Genomic DNA, 20148 nt, shown 5'->3' on the forward strand with positions numbered 1-20148 from the left:
TCCATTGCAAATACGCTTTTCAATGAAAAAAATAGCATATGTTTGGTATCGCCGAGTCCGTAACGAATCCAGACTACATGAATATCATAAATTATCCCCTATGGTGAACGCCGTAAAAAAATAATTAAAAAGACAGAATTGCTAATTTATTTTTAGGTGCCACCGAAAAAACATAATAACAAGTAATCAAAAAGCGCCATTTACTCCAAGATGATAACAATGAAAAATACAAGTCGTCCCACAAAAATCAACCCCTCACACAACTCTATAGATAGAAAAATAAAAAAGTTATGGGTCTTGAGAAGCAGCAATGCAAAAACATTTTTTTTCTTTTTTTTTTAAAAAAAAAAGGGGTTTTATTGCAAAACAAGTAGTAAAACGTAACAAAAAACTATATGTATTTGGTATCACTGTAATCGTACTGACCCAGAGAATGAAGATATTATGTTATTTATACCGAAAAATGAATGCTGTACAATTTATAACGTAAAAACGCAGTGGCAGTATTGCTGTTTTTTCCCATCTCCCTCCCAGAAAGAGTTAATAAAAGTTAATCAGAAAGTTATGTGTAACCCAAAATAGCGCCATAAAAAACTACAACTTGTCCCGCAAAAAACAAGACCTCATAAAGCTATATAGACGGGGGGGGAAGTTATAGCTCTTGAAACACGACGATGAAAAAAGGAAGAAAAACGCTTGGTCAGTAAGGCCCAAAACAGGCTGGTCACTAAGGGGTTAAGAAATCTCTGCCTTCCACTGACTGTCATTGATGCCTATTCTTGTCCGCAGTCTTTTTTTTTTATAGGGCCATGAAACAGAAGTACAGGTGTGGACAACCCATGGTGTGCTGTCTGCATCTTTTGCGGTCCCATTGAAATTAATGGGTCCACATCTGTTCTGCAAAATTGCGTACACAAATATACAGTTGTCTGAATGAGCCCTTATGAAGTTTCTATGATCTTCCCCCTCCTCCCCATGCACACTGCTTATGATTGCCTCCCTATCTACAGCCTTGGTATTCTGCCCTCTCTGAAGACTTGGATTCTCCCCTGCCCTCCTCCAGTCTGATCTACTATGTACAGTGTCCTTCCCCCTCCTTGCTGCTTTCTCCAAGGGATTATTCACAAGCGTATTCAGAACACATTATCTGTCAATATTACTCACATATGTCATAGACTGGTTGTGGATTTAACGGACCAAAACTCACATCTATAAGGCTAGGTCTACACGACGACATGTCGCGCAACAATAAGTCGCACAACTACACTGCAACAGGTGTCGCACAACATTTTTTATAATGGTAGTCTATGGTGTCGCAGAAAAATCCATCTTGAATGTTTTTTTTTTTTCCCCTTCACCCATGACAGTACCACGAGTGAGGATCCGCCCCCACAGACAGGAAATCTACAGAATAAAAGGGCGGACACTCTCCTCCCAATTCAGTGTGGTTTCCTGTCTCTGGGGAAGCCTGCAGTTTTTCTTCATTACAGGTCCTTCCCTCTGGCAGTGCCCCATGGAGCTATCCCCTCGATACCTGTGGTCTTGTATTAGGAGCAGCATCAGCCGGGCAGAGGCACAGCAGATCCCCGGAGGGTGTGATGTTTGCTGGGGCTTTACGGTGCAGGAAGGAAATCGCTGGGCACGAATGCCGATACCGGGGGGGAGGAGGAGCTTCTGGCAGAGTGCCAAGTAAGTCCTTTGTTTTCCGGTTGCGTTGGCCGTGACGTCATCGGGATGTGCCGGTTAAGAGGCGCACTGTTTTACAATGCTGGAGTCCGAGGGAGAGGGTTCCCGGGCGTCCAGCTGCTGTATCATGGAGGAAGACAAGCTCACTGAGAAGTTTGAGGTCCCTCCTACATCGGTACCTTTTGAGGAGTGAGTGTCTGGGCTTTTAGCTTGGATTTTATATGCTTATACACTTGTACTAATGTCTTGCAGATTAAACCTAGGAAGGTGGTGTATAAAAAGAGGCATAAAGAGTGTGCTATATGTAAAGTGGGTCTATCTTCTGACTGGGAGAAGAAAATGTGTCAACCATGCATTGATAAAACAGTGGCAGAAGTCACCATCTTTTTATAAATGTCTGCAGCATTTGGTTAGATCTGAGGTCAATTCTACCCTATTATCCAAGAAAGGGGGAGGAGAGAAAGACAATAGAATGAAGCGCAGGGAATCGGCACAGGAACAATTGTCATCTGATTCAGATGAAGAGATTCATTCCTCCTTATTTGGCCATTCTAGCGACCTCTTCCCCTTCGTCCGCTGAAGAAGGTGAGATTAGCGGCAGGCCATGCTTCCCCATGGAAGATACTGAGAAGCTCCTAAAAGCTGTTCACTATGGGCATGGAAGAAATAAGAACTCAGGTCTATACAGGACATTATGTTTGGTGGGCTGGAATCTCGACACCACAGTATCTTCCCAGTTCATAGAAATGTTACCGCCTTGATTAAATGAGAGTGGAAAAAGCCTAATAAAGGGGTTTTCATCTCGAAGAATCTCAAACGAAAATATCCATTTAAAGAGGAGGATTGTGCTATCTGGGATAAAGCTCCTAAAATAGACGTGGCGATTTCCAAAGTCTCCAGGAAAACAGCGTTGCCCTTTGATGATATGGGAATGTTAAAAGATTCATTAGACAAAAAGGCAGATTCTTTTATTAAAGGGGCTTGGGAGGCATCAACTTCCTCCTTTAGACCTAGCATAGCCTCTACTTGTGCAGCCCGGTCTCTTAGATGATATGGTTATCAGAGTTAGAAGACCAATTAAAAAATAAATGCCCTAGAGAGGAGATTCTTGCATCTCTGCCAACAAAGAAAGCAGCTGGTTTCCTGGCAGGGTTACTTGTGCGTATCCATAGCCTCCTGTATGAGATCAGGTGCTGCCAGGCAGGAGGGGGCAGACCCCCTCCCTCCCCAGTTTTAAATTCATTGGTGGCCAGTGCGGCCCCCCTCCCTCCCCTGTATTTAACTCATTGGTGGCCAGTGCGGCCCCCCTCCCTCCCTAGTATTATATTCATTGGTGGCCAGTGTGGCCTCCCCTCCCCCCCCCCCTAATTAAAATCACCTTCCCCCATCATTGGTGGCAGCGGAGAGTTCCGATCGGAGTCCCAGTTTAATCGCGGGGGCTCCGATCGGTTACCATGGCAGCCAAGACGCTACTGCAGTCCTGGCTGCCATGGTTACTTAGCAATAGAAGCATTATACTTACCAGCGATGTCTGTGACCGGCCGGGAGCTCCTCCTACTGGTAAGTGACAGGTCTGTGCGGCGCATTGCTTATAGCACAGACCTGTCGTGTGCATGAGGCCATATGTCATGCTGGACTTAAAGGCAGCACATTGGCATTTCAAGCTGTTATTTAGTAAAGACTTGATTAGTACTGTAAATTAAAGCGGTTTTCCCGCTTACACAATAAATAAATATCACTAGCATTTAAACTTACTTCTTTCACATGAACGATACAGATTGTGTCAGGGTGCGTCCAGTGAAACTCGCACCATTTCACAAGCAAGTTCAGTCAGTTTTGTCTGCAATCTCGTTCATAGTTTCAGTTTCTTCCGTGCAGGTGCAATCAGTTTTGATACGTTATTCACACGCATGAAAAAAAACATCTAGCAACCTTCAGTGAAAAGACACATTGCATCCGGACTGCTTCCAGGCTACATCTGGATGCAATGTGTTTCTCACTGAAGCCCCATTCACTTCTATGGGGTCAGGGCTGTGTGAAAATGCAGAATATAGAACATGCTGCTATTCTCACTCAAAGCAGAACTGATGCGCGAAAAAAAAAGACTCATATGCACAGACCCATTGAAATGAAAGGGTCAGGATTCAGTGCGGGTGCTATGCGTTCACGTCACGCATTGCACCCGCGCGGAAAACTCGCTGGTGTGAAACAGGCCAAAGTCAGAAGATGACGTTCTGAGTGCACTTTGACTCCTCCAGCAGAATTGTGATCTGTGACCCACACCCTGTGGTTACATCCCAGCTCAAGACTCCAAGCAGGGCTGGCAGCCTCATTAGTGTTTACTTCAGTACAGTGACTACTAATAAAGCGGTATTGGATGTGGGTTGGGGAAGGGGCCCTCTTCCAGCACATAGACCTTTACTAAAGAAATGACAGTATTTAGGGTACTTTGACACTTGCGTTTTTCTTTTCCGGCACTGAGTTCCATCCTAGGGGCTCAATACCGGAAAAGAACTGATCAGGCATATCCCCATGCATTCTGAATGGAGAGTAATCCGTTCAGGATGCATCCGGATGTCTTCAGTTCAGTCATTTTGACTGATCAGGCCAGAGATAAAACTGCAGCATGCTACGGTTTTATCTCCGGCCAAAAAAAACTGAAGACTTGCCTGAATGCTGGATCCGGCATTTTTTTTCCATAGGAATGTATTAGTGCCAGATCCGGGATTCAAAATACCGGAATGCTGGATCCATCCTTTAAAAAAATCTGAAAAAAATAAATGCCGGATCTGTTTTTTCCGGATGACACCGGAAAGACGGATCCAGCATTTCAATGCATTTTTGCATTTTCTGACTGATCAGGCATTTTTAAGACAAATGCCATCAGTTGGCATACGTTTTGCCGGATCCAGCAGGCATTTCCGGCGACGGAACTGCTTGCCGGATCACTCTGCCGCAAGTGTGAAAGTAGCCTTAACAGGTCTTGGATTTGAACCCCAGACCCATATTGCAGGCAGAAGAGTTGCCATTACACCACAGACCTGGAAAGGCAGAATTTTCTCTGCTTAAGGCCTCATGCACACGACAGTAGTTTTTTGCGTCCGCAAATTGTGCGTCTGCTAAAATAAAACGGATGCGTCATCCGTTTTTTTTGGGAGGATCTGTTTTTTTTCACAGATCCCTTGTAATAAATGCCTATCCTTGTCTGCAAATGTGAAAAAAGTAGGACATGCACTATTTATTTTGCTGAAGGGAAACACTGACAATGGACGCGGAACACAAACGGATGAACTATCAGCATTTTTTGGCTGACCCATTGAAATGAATGGGTCCCCATCCTATCCGTAAAAAAAACGGAATGGAGGCCGAGAAAAACTGTCGTGTGCATGAGGCCTAAAGAGAACCTATCATTAACTTTAGCCAATTGGAAGCAGCATAAAGTAGAGACAGGTGAGTTGATTTCAGCGGGCTGTCATTTTAAAAGGTAAAAGTAAGTGGTTGCTGAGAACCAACATCACAATCGTTGCAGACTGGGCCTGGAAAAGAGTCCCGGCCACCTGAGAAGAGTCCTGGTTATTCATGGATTCCTGCTCTCCTGCCCATCTGCTGATGACTGACAGGCTTCTATGTAGTTTTCTCCCTTTATCTCTAGGAGAGAACTGCCAATCATCAGCAGATGGGCGGGAGAGCAGGAGATTAGGAATAACCAGGACTCTTCTCAGGTAGATTTGACTCTTTTCGAGGCCTGGGCTGCAATGATTATGATGCTGGTTCTCAGCAACCACTGACTTTTAGCTCAGGAGTGACACGCCGCTGAAATCAGAATTTCTGTCACTATTTTATGCTGCCCTCAGTGAGGTCAACATAAAGTTGATGACAGGTTCCCTTCAAATTACAGATCACAAAACAGTAATTGGCATCTCTGTAATTAGAATAACCCATACATTATAATGAACATATTATCTACTATGGTGATTGGTAAGTAAGAGTGGAGGGCACACATTTTTTCCTGTGTGGAGCCCTGAAATTCTTGATGGCAGCTCTGGATCCAACCCTGCTTGATGCTGGAAAATCCTTGCCTTACCAGACAGCATTATTTCTGTGATCACCATGTGAGGTCCAGGGCTGGTTCTGGCTTTGTTGAGATTGTCATGTACTATATGATGTCTGATTTTTATTTTTTTAAGGTTGTATTTAAGATGTAATATAAAGTATTGGTTTTGTAATATACCAGCCATTTCTGGACTTCAAGGTGTGTTTGAGGTCATTATCCTGTGGCATTGTTCACCAGCACCCAAGTCAATGCCTCCTTTCCCGGCTGTCCTTTTTTTTTTTTTTTTGTATTGGTTTTGCATTTCTAGTGTATTGTACAGAAGTACATTAATTTTTTATGTTTTCCAGGCAATTTTATTCATCTTCATGTATGTGCATATGTTTTATCCATGTAAGTTTTGTGTAAACTCCTCCTATATTAAAAGACAAAAAGAAGTATCTCAGCTCCACCAAACTGAGCTAGGGTTGTTTCGATACCATAAAAAAGTATTTCGATACTAGATACCTTTCGATACCACGCTAAAATAAAATAAAACACAAAAAAGCCTTTTGATTATTTAAAGGGAACCTGTCACCACAAAAACGCTTACTAAGCTGTTAATAGTACCTTATAGTGCTGCATAGTAGTTTCCTAATGCACTTTTTCATCGTTTAGCCGCATCTAGCCTCCTTCAGAAATCGATGTTTTATTCAGCCGTTGCCCCCTGCATCAAGTCAGGTTTGAAGTCAAGGGGGCAGCGGCCTAGGCGTCTCCAATGCTGCTCTCCCCGCCGCCTTTATTGACAAGCCGGATCTCCGTGCCGGGACCGCGCTCCGAGCCCGCATGCGCAGTAAAGGGCTGCTGTAGCACGATCCCGGCTCGTACACTCAGCCGGCTTCAGTTTCGCTACTGCGCATGCGCCCGGCATCTTCTGTAACTGCGCTAGTATGTAAGGCTGGCGGGCGCATACGCAGTAGCGAAACTGAAGCCGGCTGAGTGTACGAGCCAGAGCCGGGATCGCGCTACAGCAGCCCTTTACTGCGTATGCGGGCTCGGAGCGCGGTCCAATCAGCTGCATCCTTTGGGTTAGAGAAAAATTGGACAGTTTCTTTATATATAACCCGTAATTTCGCAGGGTACATCATGGAGTTTTTTTGGTGACAGGTTCCCTTTAAACGTAAAACATTTATTGAATTAAACAGAAAAACCTGCACCAGGGGTCAGAGTTCAATATTGAATTTGCCAAAGTAACAATGCTAATGAGGAGCCTTCACCTCTCCTGCCTGACTGCATGCAGGACTTTCGTCTCCGCTCAAAAATCATATTCTGAGCGGACACCGAACGGACCCCATTATAGTCTATGGGGTCTTTAGGCTCCGTTACGCTCAGTTAGGTCTCAGTTATCTGCAGAATCCGTCCTTTCCGTTCTCCTGCTCAACGGAGAAACGGTGATGTGAAAGGAGCCTTATTTCTTGAGCATTTATTCTATGTTTTACAAACTCAACCCCAACATTAACCCCATGTTGCCCATTATGTGAGATGGTACACTACTTTGGGGGTCACTTACTATTAATGTGAGACACATGGGGTCCAGTCCAAATGTGCCCAGCCTGACATAAAAATTAAGTCACCCCCATCATGTTTAAAACATGGCAGTGGCAAGATTGGGGTTAATGAGTCACATTAACCCCAATCTTGCTGGCTGCCGGATACAAATGTTTTTTGCCTGCCTTTATTTTGAGGCAGGCTAATCACTTTAGACTTGCACTGTGTGGGTGTGGGGTACCTTCTATACTGGCTGTTCAGGGCACTGACAGTGATCTCAGGAGGAGGAGGATTCTGCCGTTCGCTGAGCTCACTAACTCAGCCGGCGCAGCGGTAACTTTTACATCCCCCATCCCTCCTCCTGCTTTCATGAATAGCCAAACATTAATTGGCGCACCGTGGAGGTGGTGCGGGCAGCTTCAGAGCCCGCTCACTTCATTGGTCTCACAGCAGCCATGTCATAGGAGGGAGGGATTCCCTCCCTCTGTCCCTCTCTTCCTCCTTCTCCCCTGTCTGCCGAGCACGGCACACGCCATATTGTCAGCACAGTATAGTACCGAATAAACTAACATCCCGATACCGAATCGATACTGGCATAAAAGTATCGAAAGTTCGATACTCGAAACAACCCTAGTGACAATACTATCACACGTTATGCTCAAGTCTAAAGGAGTACAGCATTTGGTTTAGGTCCCAGTTCATGGTCTCCTGTGAATTCCATGTTCTGAAATGCTCAAACTAGACGGTTAATTGAAGTCTCTCTACAGCAGTGGTTCTCAACCTTTCTAAAGCCGTGACCCCTTAATACAGTTCCTCATGTTGTGGTGACCCCCAACCATTACATTTTTTTCCTTGCTACGTCATAACTAATTTTGCTACTGTTATGAATTGTAATGTAAATATCTGATATGCAGGATGTATTTTTATTGCTACAAATTGAACATAATTAAAGCAGAGTAATTAATCACAAAGACATCCACAGATCCCCCCCTAAACAGTGCCATCCACAGATCCCCCTCCCCTAAACAGTGCCATCCACAGATCTCCCCCCTAAACAGTGCCATCCACAGATCCCTCCTCCCCTAAACAGTGCCATCCACAGATCCCTCCTCCCCTAAACAGTGCCATCCACAGATCCCCCCTCCCCTAAACAGTGCCATCCACAGATCCCCCCTCCCCTAAACAGTGCCATCCACAGATCCCCCCCCTAAACAGTGCCATCCACAGATCCCCCTCCCCTAAACAGTGCCATCCACAGATCTCCCCCCTAAACAGTGCCATCCACAGATCCCTCCTCCCCTAAACAGTGCCATCCACAGATCCCCCCCTCCCCTAAACAGTGCCATCCACAGATCCCCCCTCCCCTAAACAGTGCATCCACAGATCCCCCCCCTAAACAGTGCCATCCACAGATCCCCCCCCTAAACAGTGCCATCCACAGATCCCCCCTAAGCAGTGCCATCCACAGATCCCCCCTAAACAGTGTCATCCACAGATCCCCCCTAAACAGTGCCATCCACAGATCCCCCCTCCCCTAAACAGTGCCATGATGGCACTGTTTAGGGGAGGGGGAATCTGTGGATGGCACTGTTTTAGGGGGGATCTGTGGATGGCACTGTTTAGGGGGGAGATCTGTGGATGGCACTGTTTAGGGGAGGGGGGATCTGTGGATGGCACTGTAGGCGGATCTGTGGATGGCACTGCCATCCACAGATCCCCCTACAGTGCCATCCACAGATCTCCCTCCCCGACGCTCACAGCAGTATATTTCTAAACTAATCAGTAACTACTTTAACTTTAATCATTGCTCATTGCTGAGCTCTTTACTTGGATTATAATTTATTTGGATATGGGATATCTTACTTTGTCTTAGCTCCGGTAATAGCAGGCAGTGCGGGGGGTGGCTCTCACTCACTGACGTCACGCGCCTGCTCCGCCTAGTGGGAGGAGCAGGCGCGTGACGTCAGTGAGTGAGCGCCGCCCCCCGCACTGCCTGCTATTACCGGAGCTAAGACAAAGTAAGATATCCCATATCCAAATAAATTATAATCCAAGTAAAGAGCTCAGCAATGAGCAATGATTAAAGTTAAAGAAGTTACTGATTAGTTTATAAATATACTGCTGTGAGCGGCGTGGCCCTGTATATTCTAACCCCCAGGCAAGCGTCCCTGTCACCATGGGAACGCCTGGGGGTTAGAATATACCATCGGATTTGAGTTTTTATGATCTCACTGAGCTCGTAAAACTCAGATCCGATGGTATATTCTAACCCCCAGGCAAGCGTCCCCGTCACCATGGGAACGCCTGGGGGTTAGAATATACCATCGGATCTTCTGAGTTACTCAGCCGCAAAACAAGCACCGGCTCTGCTTGGCCCCAGGCTAGCTCGGGGCCCCAACCAGCTCGGGGCCCCAAGCAATTGCTTGTTTTGCCTGTCTGTTAGCGACGGGCCTGGACCCACAATAGGAAGCCTCAGGCGACCCCCCGGAAAGGGCCGATCGACCCCCAAAGGGGTCGCGACCCCTAGGTTGAGAACCGCTGCTCTACAGTGACCACACGATGATGGGACCACTATATGTAGAAAACCTAATGTTTTAATGGAACTTGCCTGTTGCTTTGTACTGCATAAAGTCGCGCACACAGATTTCTGCAATCTGTCAATTACTTATTAATTTGCTGTTGTTTAAAAGAGCTTATATCTCATTCCTTGTAGTGTATGGCCAGCAAACAGTCCGTTATTTTTAGGATATGTAGGCTCCCCTCACCTACACACTGCTGACTGCCAGCTTTCTCCCCATGCAGAGTAGAATGGGAAGGAAGCAGTCAAGCAGTGGATGGAAGCCTACATGTCTTGAAAACATGGGACTCCTATAAGACGTCAGATGACAACATGAACATGGCAGTATGGCCATTGTGCTAATCTTTAGTTTTGCAATTTGTCTTTTCCAAGGAAACGTTTTCCATTGTAGGCACTTTTACAGAATTGAGAGGAATTATTTTATTCTTTTTTGGCTTCATTTATGATAGATCTGTGTGCAGCTGCATGAATTCTCCAACATCATTGAAGGAATACTGTAATTTGTGGCCTGCAGTACAGAACCAGTTCTGTGTAATTAGAATTATTTTGTCGCTTTTAATTTACAGATAAATTACATTTCTTTGCTGCTGGTGAAATTCATTTGAAGTCTGTGTAATTAGACGGACTAGTTTTGATTAATGAAAAAAAAAAAAGCTATTGCTTTATCACATTTGAATAAAAAAGAATCTGTTAATGTAGCTTTTTTTAAAGTTTTAGATTTCAGTATGAACTTTTTTCACTGATCTTCTTTTTCATTGTAGTTAATTTTTTTAATTTATTTATTAATTTCTGTTAAAAAAAAAAAAAGTATATAGGCTTTTCAAATGTTTGATCTTTTATTCTGCAACCTGCATGTATTCTAGGGTTGTTTCGATACCAAAATTTTGATTTGGGTTTCGATACCATAAAAAAGTATGGCAATACTCGATAGCACGCAAAAAAACTAAAACGCCAAAAAAAAGCTGCGTGCATTCTGCATTTTATGGAACGTCCTGACCATAATCGAACAGTCCTATCCTATTTTTTGGGGGACAAGGTGGCTAAAAAAAAATGGCGCGGTTTTTATTTACTTTTCTATTACGGTGTTCACCGGATAGGAGATTTTTTATAAAATATTTTAATAGTTTGGACTTTTCGAATGTGGCGATATGTAATATGTTTATTGTTTATATTTTTTATATGTAAAATTGGGAAAGGGGGTGATTTACACTTAATATTTTGGTGTGTTTTAAATTTTTTTACTTTTTTTTTTTTTTAACTTTTTATTTAATTATTGCCCTTAGATCTTTTAATCCCTTGTCCTACTCACCCTAATAGAGCTCTATTAGGGTGAATAGGATCTTACACTCTCCCTGCTGCCCTGTGCATAGTACACACAGCAGCACTGCGCCACCAATGACTTAATACTGGGAGGAAGGGGATTTTAATACTGGGGAGGGAGCACTGCGCTGCCAATGTTTTTAATACTGGGGAGGGGGGGGGCGCACAGCGCCACCAATGATAATTAACGTTTAATACAAATACAGCCGGCAGCAGAAACATATTGCAGGCACCCGACCTCTGACAGGGCGCTGCGATCAGCGACAGATCTTAATTGGCGCAAACGTAGCGCCCTGTCAGAGGTCGCGTGCCGGCAATGTGTTTCTGCTGCCGGCTGTATTTGTAATGTATTAAACGTTAGTTATCATTGGTGGCGCAGTGCGCCCTCCCATTGGTGGCAGCGGCACAGGGGGGAGGGAGAGACTGCTTCCTTCTCCCCTGTGCTGCTGAGGGAACATGGAGCACGCTGAGAGCAGCACGATCCATGTTCTCTGATACTGGGCTGTGCAGTAACACAGCCTAGTATCGATACCCGATGTATTCTCATACATTGCAAGCTTCTAAGCCCGGCTTAGTGTCAAATATGTCAGGCAAGCTGTCTGATGTCTCAGTCTGTAGCTTCTCTTCTCAGTGCTCAGAAACACTCATTTAAAAATTGTATTAGACCTATTGTAATTTTTATTTATCATACTATAGGTGTAATGCCATAAGAAAGTCTTCAAATTTGTATTTTGTGTTTTATTAACAGAGTAGCTTACTATATAAAATTAAGATGGGAAGGTGACAACTGTAAATGCAGTCATGTTGGATATCGCTTAAGAATTTGTATCGCAACAACCATCATTTTCAAAAAGATACATAAACTGTTATTTCTAATGCTAAATGTTTGGCTAGGTCCACTGCATCTACCTAGGAATAAAGCATTGGTCATTTCTAAATTTATTTAGTCAGTAGTAGTTTACTTTGTAACTCTTTTTTGTTTTCCATAGTTTCGATCCTAGCTATATGCCAGATGGGCATGCACCTTTTAATAAACTGATGATATGCTTTTCTTTTTTGGGGGGATACATCTGAATTATTACAGTTACTAATTAAGGCTTCTAACTTTAATTTACAGTGACTCCATGAAAAATGACAGAGGAGGTCATTGTTATTGCCAAATGGGATTATATGGCACAGCAGGACCAAGAACTTGATATTAAGAAAAATGAGCGCCTCTGGTTGCTGGATGACTCCAAAACCTGGTGGCGTGTTAGAAATGCAGCTAACAAGATGGGATATGTACCGTCAAACTACGTGGAGAGGAAAAACAGCTTAAAGAAAGGATCACTGGTTAAGAACTTGAAAGACACCTTGGGTAAGCCACTTTTATGTTTTGGTATTCCTACTATAGTACATAAGTAGAATATGCCATATAAACGACTTAATGGTGGGCATTTTTGTGTGTGTACCCCTTTCAGTAGAGAACATCTCTATTAATGTCAGAGCATGACTTGATGTATAATTGTACTTTTATGTAACCATTAGGTATATCCTATGGTAGTAAGTCATATTAATAATTTACTATACTATGCATCTGCTATGTTTTGTGGAATTCCCTAATACACATTCTTTGCTGGAATCACTGCTGCCCAAGGGGAAAACTTAGTGTCACTGAGATTCCAAAAAACATTTGAGAAGTCACACATGTCAAAATTTTAGGTTACTGAAGTGGGGGTCTGAGTGCAGAGTACCCCACTGATCACTAGAATGAGGAGAGAGAAGCGGTCATATATCACATTTTCTCTCTTCACTGCAGAAGATAAATAGAAAGTCTATGGGCCTACCTCAATTTTGTCCTCTGCAGCGAGCACCTCTCTCCTCTTGTCCTAGGGATTGAGGGGGTCTCAGCACTTTTCATAGGCCTTTGATAGGACATATCAAAAGGTTTTTAAAAAGCTCAGTGACCCTTTAAGTTGAAATAATTTTCATGTCAAATTATAAACTTTTTGCGTCTGGCCTGTGATCTGCCTGTACAGTGTGAAAAAAGGTCTTCCTATTGATGTGCTGAAAGCAGGTTACAGGGAATTAGATTTCCTTGCAGCTTCACTTTTGGCTTCTGGTCCGTGCACTGATTTGTGGATCTGTGACCATATTGAGGTAAGAATCTATCATGTCTATGTCAGGACCATTTTGTTGGTTTTGTGATAGAACCTTTTTAAAAAGATATTATTTTATCTTATGGCACATTCAGAGCGTATGCCATTACATGATGATTGCTGATGGTCTGATATTGGGGTCCTCTGCTACTCCCCAGAAGCCTTCTCATGTTTTTTTCTTGCCTGCGTCCCTTGTGCCGAGAACTACAACACAACCCCAAGTAGATAAAACATTGAAGAAGCCAGTAATCAATCCCCCCCCAATCACCGGCATATCGTAGCAATATACTGTATACAGCTTGTAATGGTGAGAAGACCCCTTTAAAGCCTTAGTACACTAGCCTTTTTCGTAAAATAACTGGGAAATGGTTGTCTATTCATTTCCATCCAATGATCTATGAGATCCAATATAATGATGGTTCATAACAACTATTTATATTTGTTTTTATTTTTTAGTTATGTTGCTCTTAATTAGTGTTTCCTCCTCGTCTCTTTCTAGGTCTGGGGAAGACTAAGAGGAAGACGAGCACTAGAGATGCCTCACCCACTCCCAGTACTGATGCAGAATATTCAACAAATGGTACCAATTCGGATCGGATCTATGACATAAACATTCCAGCATATGTAAAGTTTGCATATACTGCAGAGAGAGATGATGAGCTCTCCCTCGTGAAGGGTTCACGAGTGATTGTTATGGAAAAATGTAGTGATGGCTGGTGGCGTGGGACACACAATGGACAGGTTGGCTGGTTCCCATCAAACTACGTAGTGGAAGAGGTTGATGAAGCAACGGCTGATTCCCCCAGTTTTCTCAGTTTGAGGAAAGGAGTGACTCTAAGCAATGGACAGAACACTAAAATTCTCCATGTTGTTCAGACACTCTACCCGTTTAGTTCGGTAACCGAAGAAGAGCTGAACTTTGAGAAAGGAGAAATCATGGAAGTCATTGAGAAGCCTGAAAACGACCCTGAATGGTGGAAATGTAAAAATTCCAGTGGACAAATTGGCCTTGTTCCCAAAAACTATGTGGTTATTTTAAATGATGGTCCTTCCATAAATAGTTCTCACATGCACCAAATAAGCTACACTGGCCCTGCATGCACAGGACGCTTTGCTGGGAAAGGCTGGTACTATGGAGGCGTCACAAGGCATCAAGCTGAATGTGCCCTGAATGAAAGAGGAGCAGAGGGAGACTTTCTTGTCCGAGACAGTGAGTCTTCGGTGAGTACGTTTCTCTCCACCTCTGCATTGCAAGCTGTTTTTCCTGTATGCAGGTCACATATTTGAAAGTTTACTCTTATTTTTATCAAAAATTGTAAAAAGGTTCCTTACATTATGAAGCAGGAAATTTCTGTTCCATTAAATTGCAGTGTTGAGCAGTCGTTTGCATTTGTGGGGTCCTAATTTTGTGTTTTAATTAAAGTCCTCATACTTTTTATGCCACTAATCGGTGCATGAAATATGTAAGCTTATATCCCGCTGTTACCAGATGTACCATAGAAAATCTCAGATTATAGTGACAGAGCTCTTTTTGTTTTCCAATTGGCTGAAAAGCTTCTCCCAGAAAATGGCGTGTAATTTCATCACTACAGGGTATACGTCACATAGTTGTGCTTGTTGTTCAAGGAAGCTCAGTCATTGTCACATTGCAAACATTTGCCCACTTTGCTCTTACATTTGGGACTTGTCAGCTCTTTCTCTATGAAAATCAATGCGTATGAGCGGAAGAAAAGCTTCTAAATGTTCTCCGGGCTTTTACTTCTGTTTCCAAAGTGTTTGGGGAATTGTATATTATATGGTGGTTTGAGTTCAGTGATTTTATGTTGCATAATGCTAGTAAACAGGGTTTCTCCTCAACGGGATGACTGTGGATATTTGGGCATCTGTTGAAAAAATCAGTTATTTATGTGGCTATATTTTAACTGTTTCTTTTACATTTTTAAACTTCTTTTTAATTTGATGGGAGGGTTGATAAACATGCACAGATGTCAAGGCCAACTTTTCTCTTCTGCCAGGTCACGTTCTGCTACACAAAGAGAAGTAGGATGTATGCCTCTCCTTCTTTCCCTGCCAGCATGTCAGCCCACTGCTCCTTCCATGCTAATATGGGGGAGGGTGGTACTTCAGCTTTCTTGATATCAGTAAGCAGGAGGCCTAAATCAAGGTGCTAGCCTATGAGGAAATAGCAGTAGATCTCATTCCCTGGTTTCTAAAGGCTGTATCATGGCTAGCATTCCATCCTGGTCTTGTTTTAAAGCTTAGATTCTTAAAACAGGACCTGGCTCACAACTCTATCTGCTATTCAGCCTCCTTAGTAACTGAAGGTAACTCTGATCTATTCGATGCAGAGACTCTTTATCAAGATTTTTTTTCATGCTAAAAAGTGTGTCTTAGTTTGAAGAATGCAGTATATAAATCCAAGGTACCAGGAGAAAAATGTGCACATACATTGGAACTGGTTCCTAAATAAAAAAAAATTAATTGTCTATGGAATTTTTATTGCTTGGCTGCTAAAAAATTGTCACCCTCCTGCAATGGGCATATAACAAAAATGAAAACATTGTTTAACTACTTCAATACCAGGCCATTTAACCCCCCCCCCCCCCCCCTGACATTCTCCTTTTTTTAGTACACTAGTTTTTGAAAGCCTTCATTTTTATTTATTTTTTCTGATTATGTAAATAATTTTTGTTCTTTTTTCAGTGATACTTTATGGTTTTATTTTTGTTTTTTTTTTGTTTGTCATTTTTATTTAGTTTTTTTTATAAAAGGGAAAATGTAAAAAAGGGGAAAATTAATTAGTTTTTCACAGTTTTTAAAAAAAAATTATAGGGGTTTTCTGAGATATTGATACTGATAACCAATCCTCTATCAGTATCTGATCGGTGGGGGTCTGACACCCCTGACCCGCGCTGATCAGTGCCGAACATTATATAGCGCTAGGCTTCATAGAAGTGAATGGGGCAGAGCTGCGATACCAAGCACAGCTTCTATACAATGTGAGCAGAGAGAGGGCCACGACACTCACCTGCTTTCTCAAACAGCTGATCGGCGGCGGTCCCAGCTGTCGGACCCCCACCAGTTACTATCCTGAGGATAGGTAATCAGTATCAAAATCTCAGAAAACCCCTTTAAAAGGAACCTGTCAGCTAAAAAACGAACCATAAACCACCAATGTTACCTTACAGAGGTTATAATCATGTTTCTAAAGTTGTTTTTTATTTTGCTCTCCGATGCACCTAATCACAGAAAAAAACTGTTTGATTCCCCTGCATGCCCTATGTAAATGAAGTTCTTGAAGTACAGGGGGCAGCGGCTTTCTGGCTTGAAGTCAAGCTCGCTGCGCCCCCTTCCCGCCCCTTCAAATTTTATTGATGGCCTCTGTTTAATTTCATGTATGAATCCAGCTTGAAATTTCATGCATGTGCTGTATTGTTGGGATACCGGTACCTGCCTATTGTTCCCCGCTGCTGTGTACTTGTCTTAAGCGGCACAATGCGCAGGTACAGGCTCGCCCGTGCACGAGCTCGCCACAAAACAATGCGTGCTCCTGGTCATGTTAGTGACATATACGCATGGTTTTGTGGCACGGGTGAGCCTGTACCTGCGAATTGATCTGCTTAAAGTTATTCTGCAGTTTGTTTAAACTTATGAGCTATCCTCTGGATAGATCATCAGCATCTGATCGGCAGGGGTCCGACACCCGGGACCCCCGCCGATCAGCTGTTTGAGAAGGCAGCGGCGATCACTTGAATAGAGCTTAGCCCCGCCCAGGCAAGTTGATACAGTCCTGATTAAAAGTTTAAGACCACTTGAAAAATGGCAAAAAATCATATTTAGCATGGCTGGATCTTAACAAGGTTCCAAGTAGAGCTTCAACATGCAACAAGAAGAAATGGGAGTGAGACAAAAAAAAATTTGAGCATTCAATTTAATGAAAACAACGAATAAACTGAAACAGGCTGTTTTTCAGCTGATCAAAGGTTTAGGACCACACCTCCAAAAAAAAAATACTAAACCCCCCCCCCAAATCAGAAATCCAACTTCCAAACATGAACTCAGTAATAAGTAGCTCCGCCGTTATTGTTTATCACTTCCACTGCTTGATGCAAGCGTTTCCATGAGGTGAGTGGGAGCATTTCTCCAAGTGGTGAAGACGGCCGCACGAAGGCCATCTACTGTCTGGAACTGTTGTCCATTTTTGTAAACTTCCCTTGCCATCCATCCCCAAAGGCTCTCAATTTGATTTAGATCAGGGGAACATGCAGGATGGGTCAAAAGAGTGATGTTATTCTCCTGGAAGAAGTCCCTTGTCCTGCGAGCATTGTGTACTGTAGCGTTGTCCTGTTGAACAACCCAGTCGTTACCACACAGACAAGGGCCCTCAGTCATGAGGAATGCTCTCTGCAACATCTGGACATAGCCAGCGGCCGTTTGACGTCCCTGCACTTCCTGAAGCTCCATTGTTCCACTGAAGGAAAAAGCACCCCAGACCATTATGGCACCCCCTCCACTGTGGTGCGTAGAAAACATCTCAGGTGGGATCTGCTTGTCATGCCAGTAACGTTGGAAACCATCAGGACCATCAAGGTTACATTTTTTTCTCATCAGAGAATAAAACTTTCTTCCACCTTTTGAATGTCCCATGTTTGGTGCTCTCTTGCAAAGTCCAAAAGAGCAGTTCTGTGGCGTTCAAGGAGATGAGGTCTTTGAAGACGTTTTTTGTTTTTGAAGCCCTACAGTCTCAGATGCCGTCTGATGGTTATGGGGCTGCAGTCAGCACCAGTAAGGGCCTTAATTTGGGTCGAGGATCTTTCAGTGTCTTGACGGACAGCCAATTGGTTCCTCCGGCTCAGTGCTGATGAAATTTTTTTTTTGGGTCTTCCACTTGACTTTTTTTGTTCCATAACCCTTAGGCCTCATGCACACGACCGTTGTTTTATTCCGTGTCCATTGTTCCGTTTTTTGTGATTTTCTGCCGACCTATTGACTTTCAATGGGTCCGTTGAAAACTCGGCTAATGCACCGTTTGTCGTCTGTGATCTGTGGTTCCAGTCCGTCAAAAAAATATAACCTGTCCTATTTTTTTCATGGAAAACGGTTTGCGGACCCATTCAAGTCAATGGGACAGTGAAAAAAACGCGGAGGCACACAAGATTGTCATCCGCGTCCGTTTTTTTCCTATCATTTGCATGGCAAACTTGACTTAGACTTTCTTTTTACTTTCCTTCATGTCTGGTGATCCTCCAAAAATAAAGGAAGACACACGGAAACGGATCACGGAACAACGGAACCCCATTTTGCGGAACGGAACACAACACCAGTAGTGTGCATGAGCCCTTAGGATCATTTAAGAATTTAAGAAATTCCAAATGACTGTCTTACTGCGTCCCACCTCAGCAGCGATGGCACGCTGTGAGAGACCCTGCTTATGCAGTTCAACAACCCGAACACGTTCAAAAAGGGAGAGTTTTTTTGCCTTTGCCATCACAACGTGTGACTACCTGACAGAAAATGACAATGAATCCACATCTTTGCAAAGATTTGGCCTTTTAAAGGCATGTGGTCCTAAAATTTGGATCAGCTGAAAAACAGCCTGTTTCAGTTTATTCGTTATTTTCATTAAATTGAATGCTCAAAAAATGTTTTGTCTCACTCCCATTTCTTCTTGTTGCATGTTGAAGCTCTACTTGGAACCTTGTTAAGATCCAGCCATGCTAAATATGATTTTTCAAGTGGTATTAAACTTTTGATCAGGACTGTACTAGTCGTGATGTCACTGGGCCTGCGGTAAACAGTGAGAAGGCCGCGGCACTACTGGAGCGCCGCTGCCTTCACAAAGGTGAAAGGCCCATATAAGAAATGAGCAATAGTCAGTAATAAATGCATTTAAAAAATCCATGATTGATTGTTCAGAATTAAAAAATGGATTTTATATGCTCAAATACGAGCTTCAAAATCTTTACAAAAAAGGTAAAAAACCTGTTAAGTATATAAAAAAATAAAATATAAAAGTGTAAATTACCCCTTTCCGTATAATTAAAAAATAAATCTCTAAATATAAAAAAACATCATGGGTATCACCATGACCAAAAACATTCGTACTATTAAAATATAAAAATATTTTTCCCTTCACCCATGACGGCACCATAGAGAGATGGATCCGCCCCCACAACTGGACAGGAAGCCCCAGAGCAATCAAAAAGGGAAACCCCCACTTCCTCCCTGAGGCCTCTTGCACACTAATGTTGTGTGCCTGTGGCCGTATTGCGGCTCTCATACGGCGGGTCCGCAATACACGGTCACTGGCCCGTGTGATGCGGACCCATTCACTTGAACTTTTGGTGTGGCAGGAAGAAACATCTGTCTCAGAATATAATATAATCTGCACCAAAGGAATCAGTGTTCAGCAATCATCCTCAGTTTGATCATTCTACGTCAAGATAAGTACTTCTCTAAGATATGTTAGGCCTCTTTCACACGGGCATTGCAGGAAAAGGTGCGAGTGCGTTGCGGGAACATGCGCGATTTTTCCGCCTGAGTGCAAAACATTGTAATGCGTTTTGCACTCGCGTGAGAAAAATCGCGCATGTTTGGTACCCAAACCCGAACTTCTTCACAGAAGTTCGGGCTTGGGATCGGTGTTCTGTAGATTGTATTATTTTCCCTTATAACATGGTTATAAGGGAAAATAATAGCATTCTGAATACAGAATGCATAGTAAGATAGCGCTGGAGGGGTTATGAAAAATAAATAAAATTATTTAACTCGCCTTAATCCACTTGCTCGCGCAGCCCGGCATCTCTTCTGTCTTCATCTTAGCTGTGTGCAGGAAAAGGACCTGTGGT

General features: G+C 43.2%; 1 protein-coding gene across 1 annotated transcript in view; it reads left to right on the top strand.

The window, feature by feature from the left end:
• NCK2 (NCK adaptor protein 2) overlaps window positions 1–20148 on the top strand; it is a 36522-nt gene that overhangs the window by 7180 nt on the left and 9194 nt on the right. The window contains exons 2-3 of the mRNA XM_040425052.1: window positions 12280–12519; window positions 13800–14521. Coding sequence (XP_040280986.1) covers window positions 12294–12519; window positions 13800–14521 — 948 coding nt within the window. The 5' untranslated portion in view covers window positions 12280–12293. The remainder of the gene's footprint in view (window positions 1–12279; window positions 12520–13799; window positions 14522–20148) is intronic.

This window comes from Bufo bufo, chromosome 3 (assembly GCF_905171765.1).
Source record: "Bufo bufo chromosome 3, aBufBuf1.1, whole genome shotgun sequence".
NCBI lineage: Eukaryota > Metazoa > Chordata > Amphibia > Anura > Bufonidae > Bufo > Bufo bufo.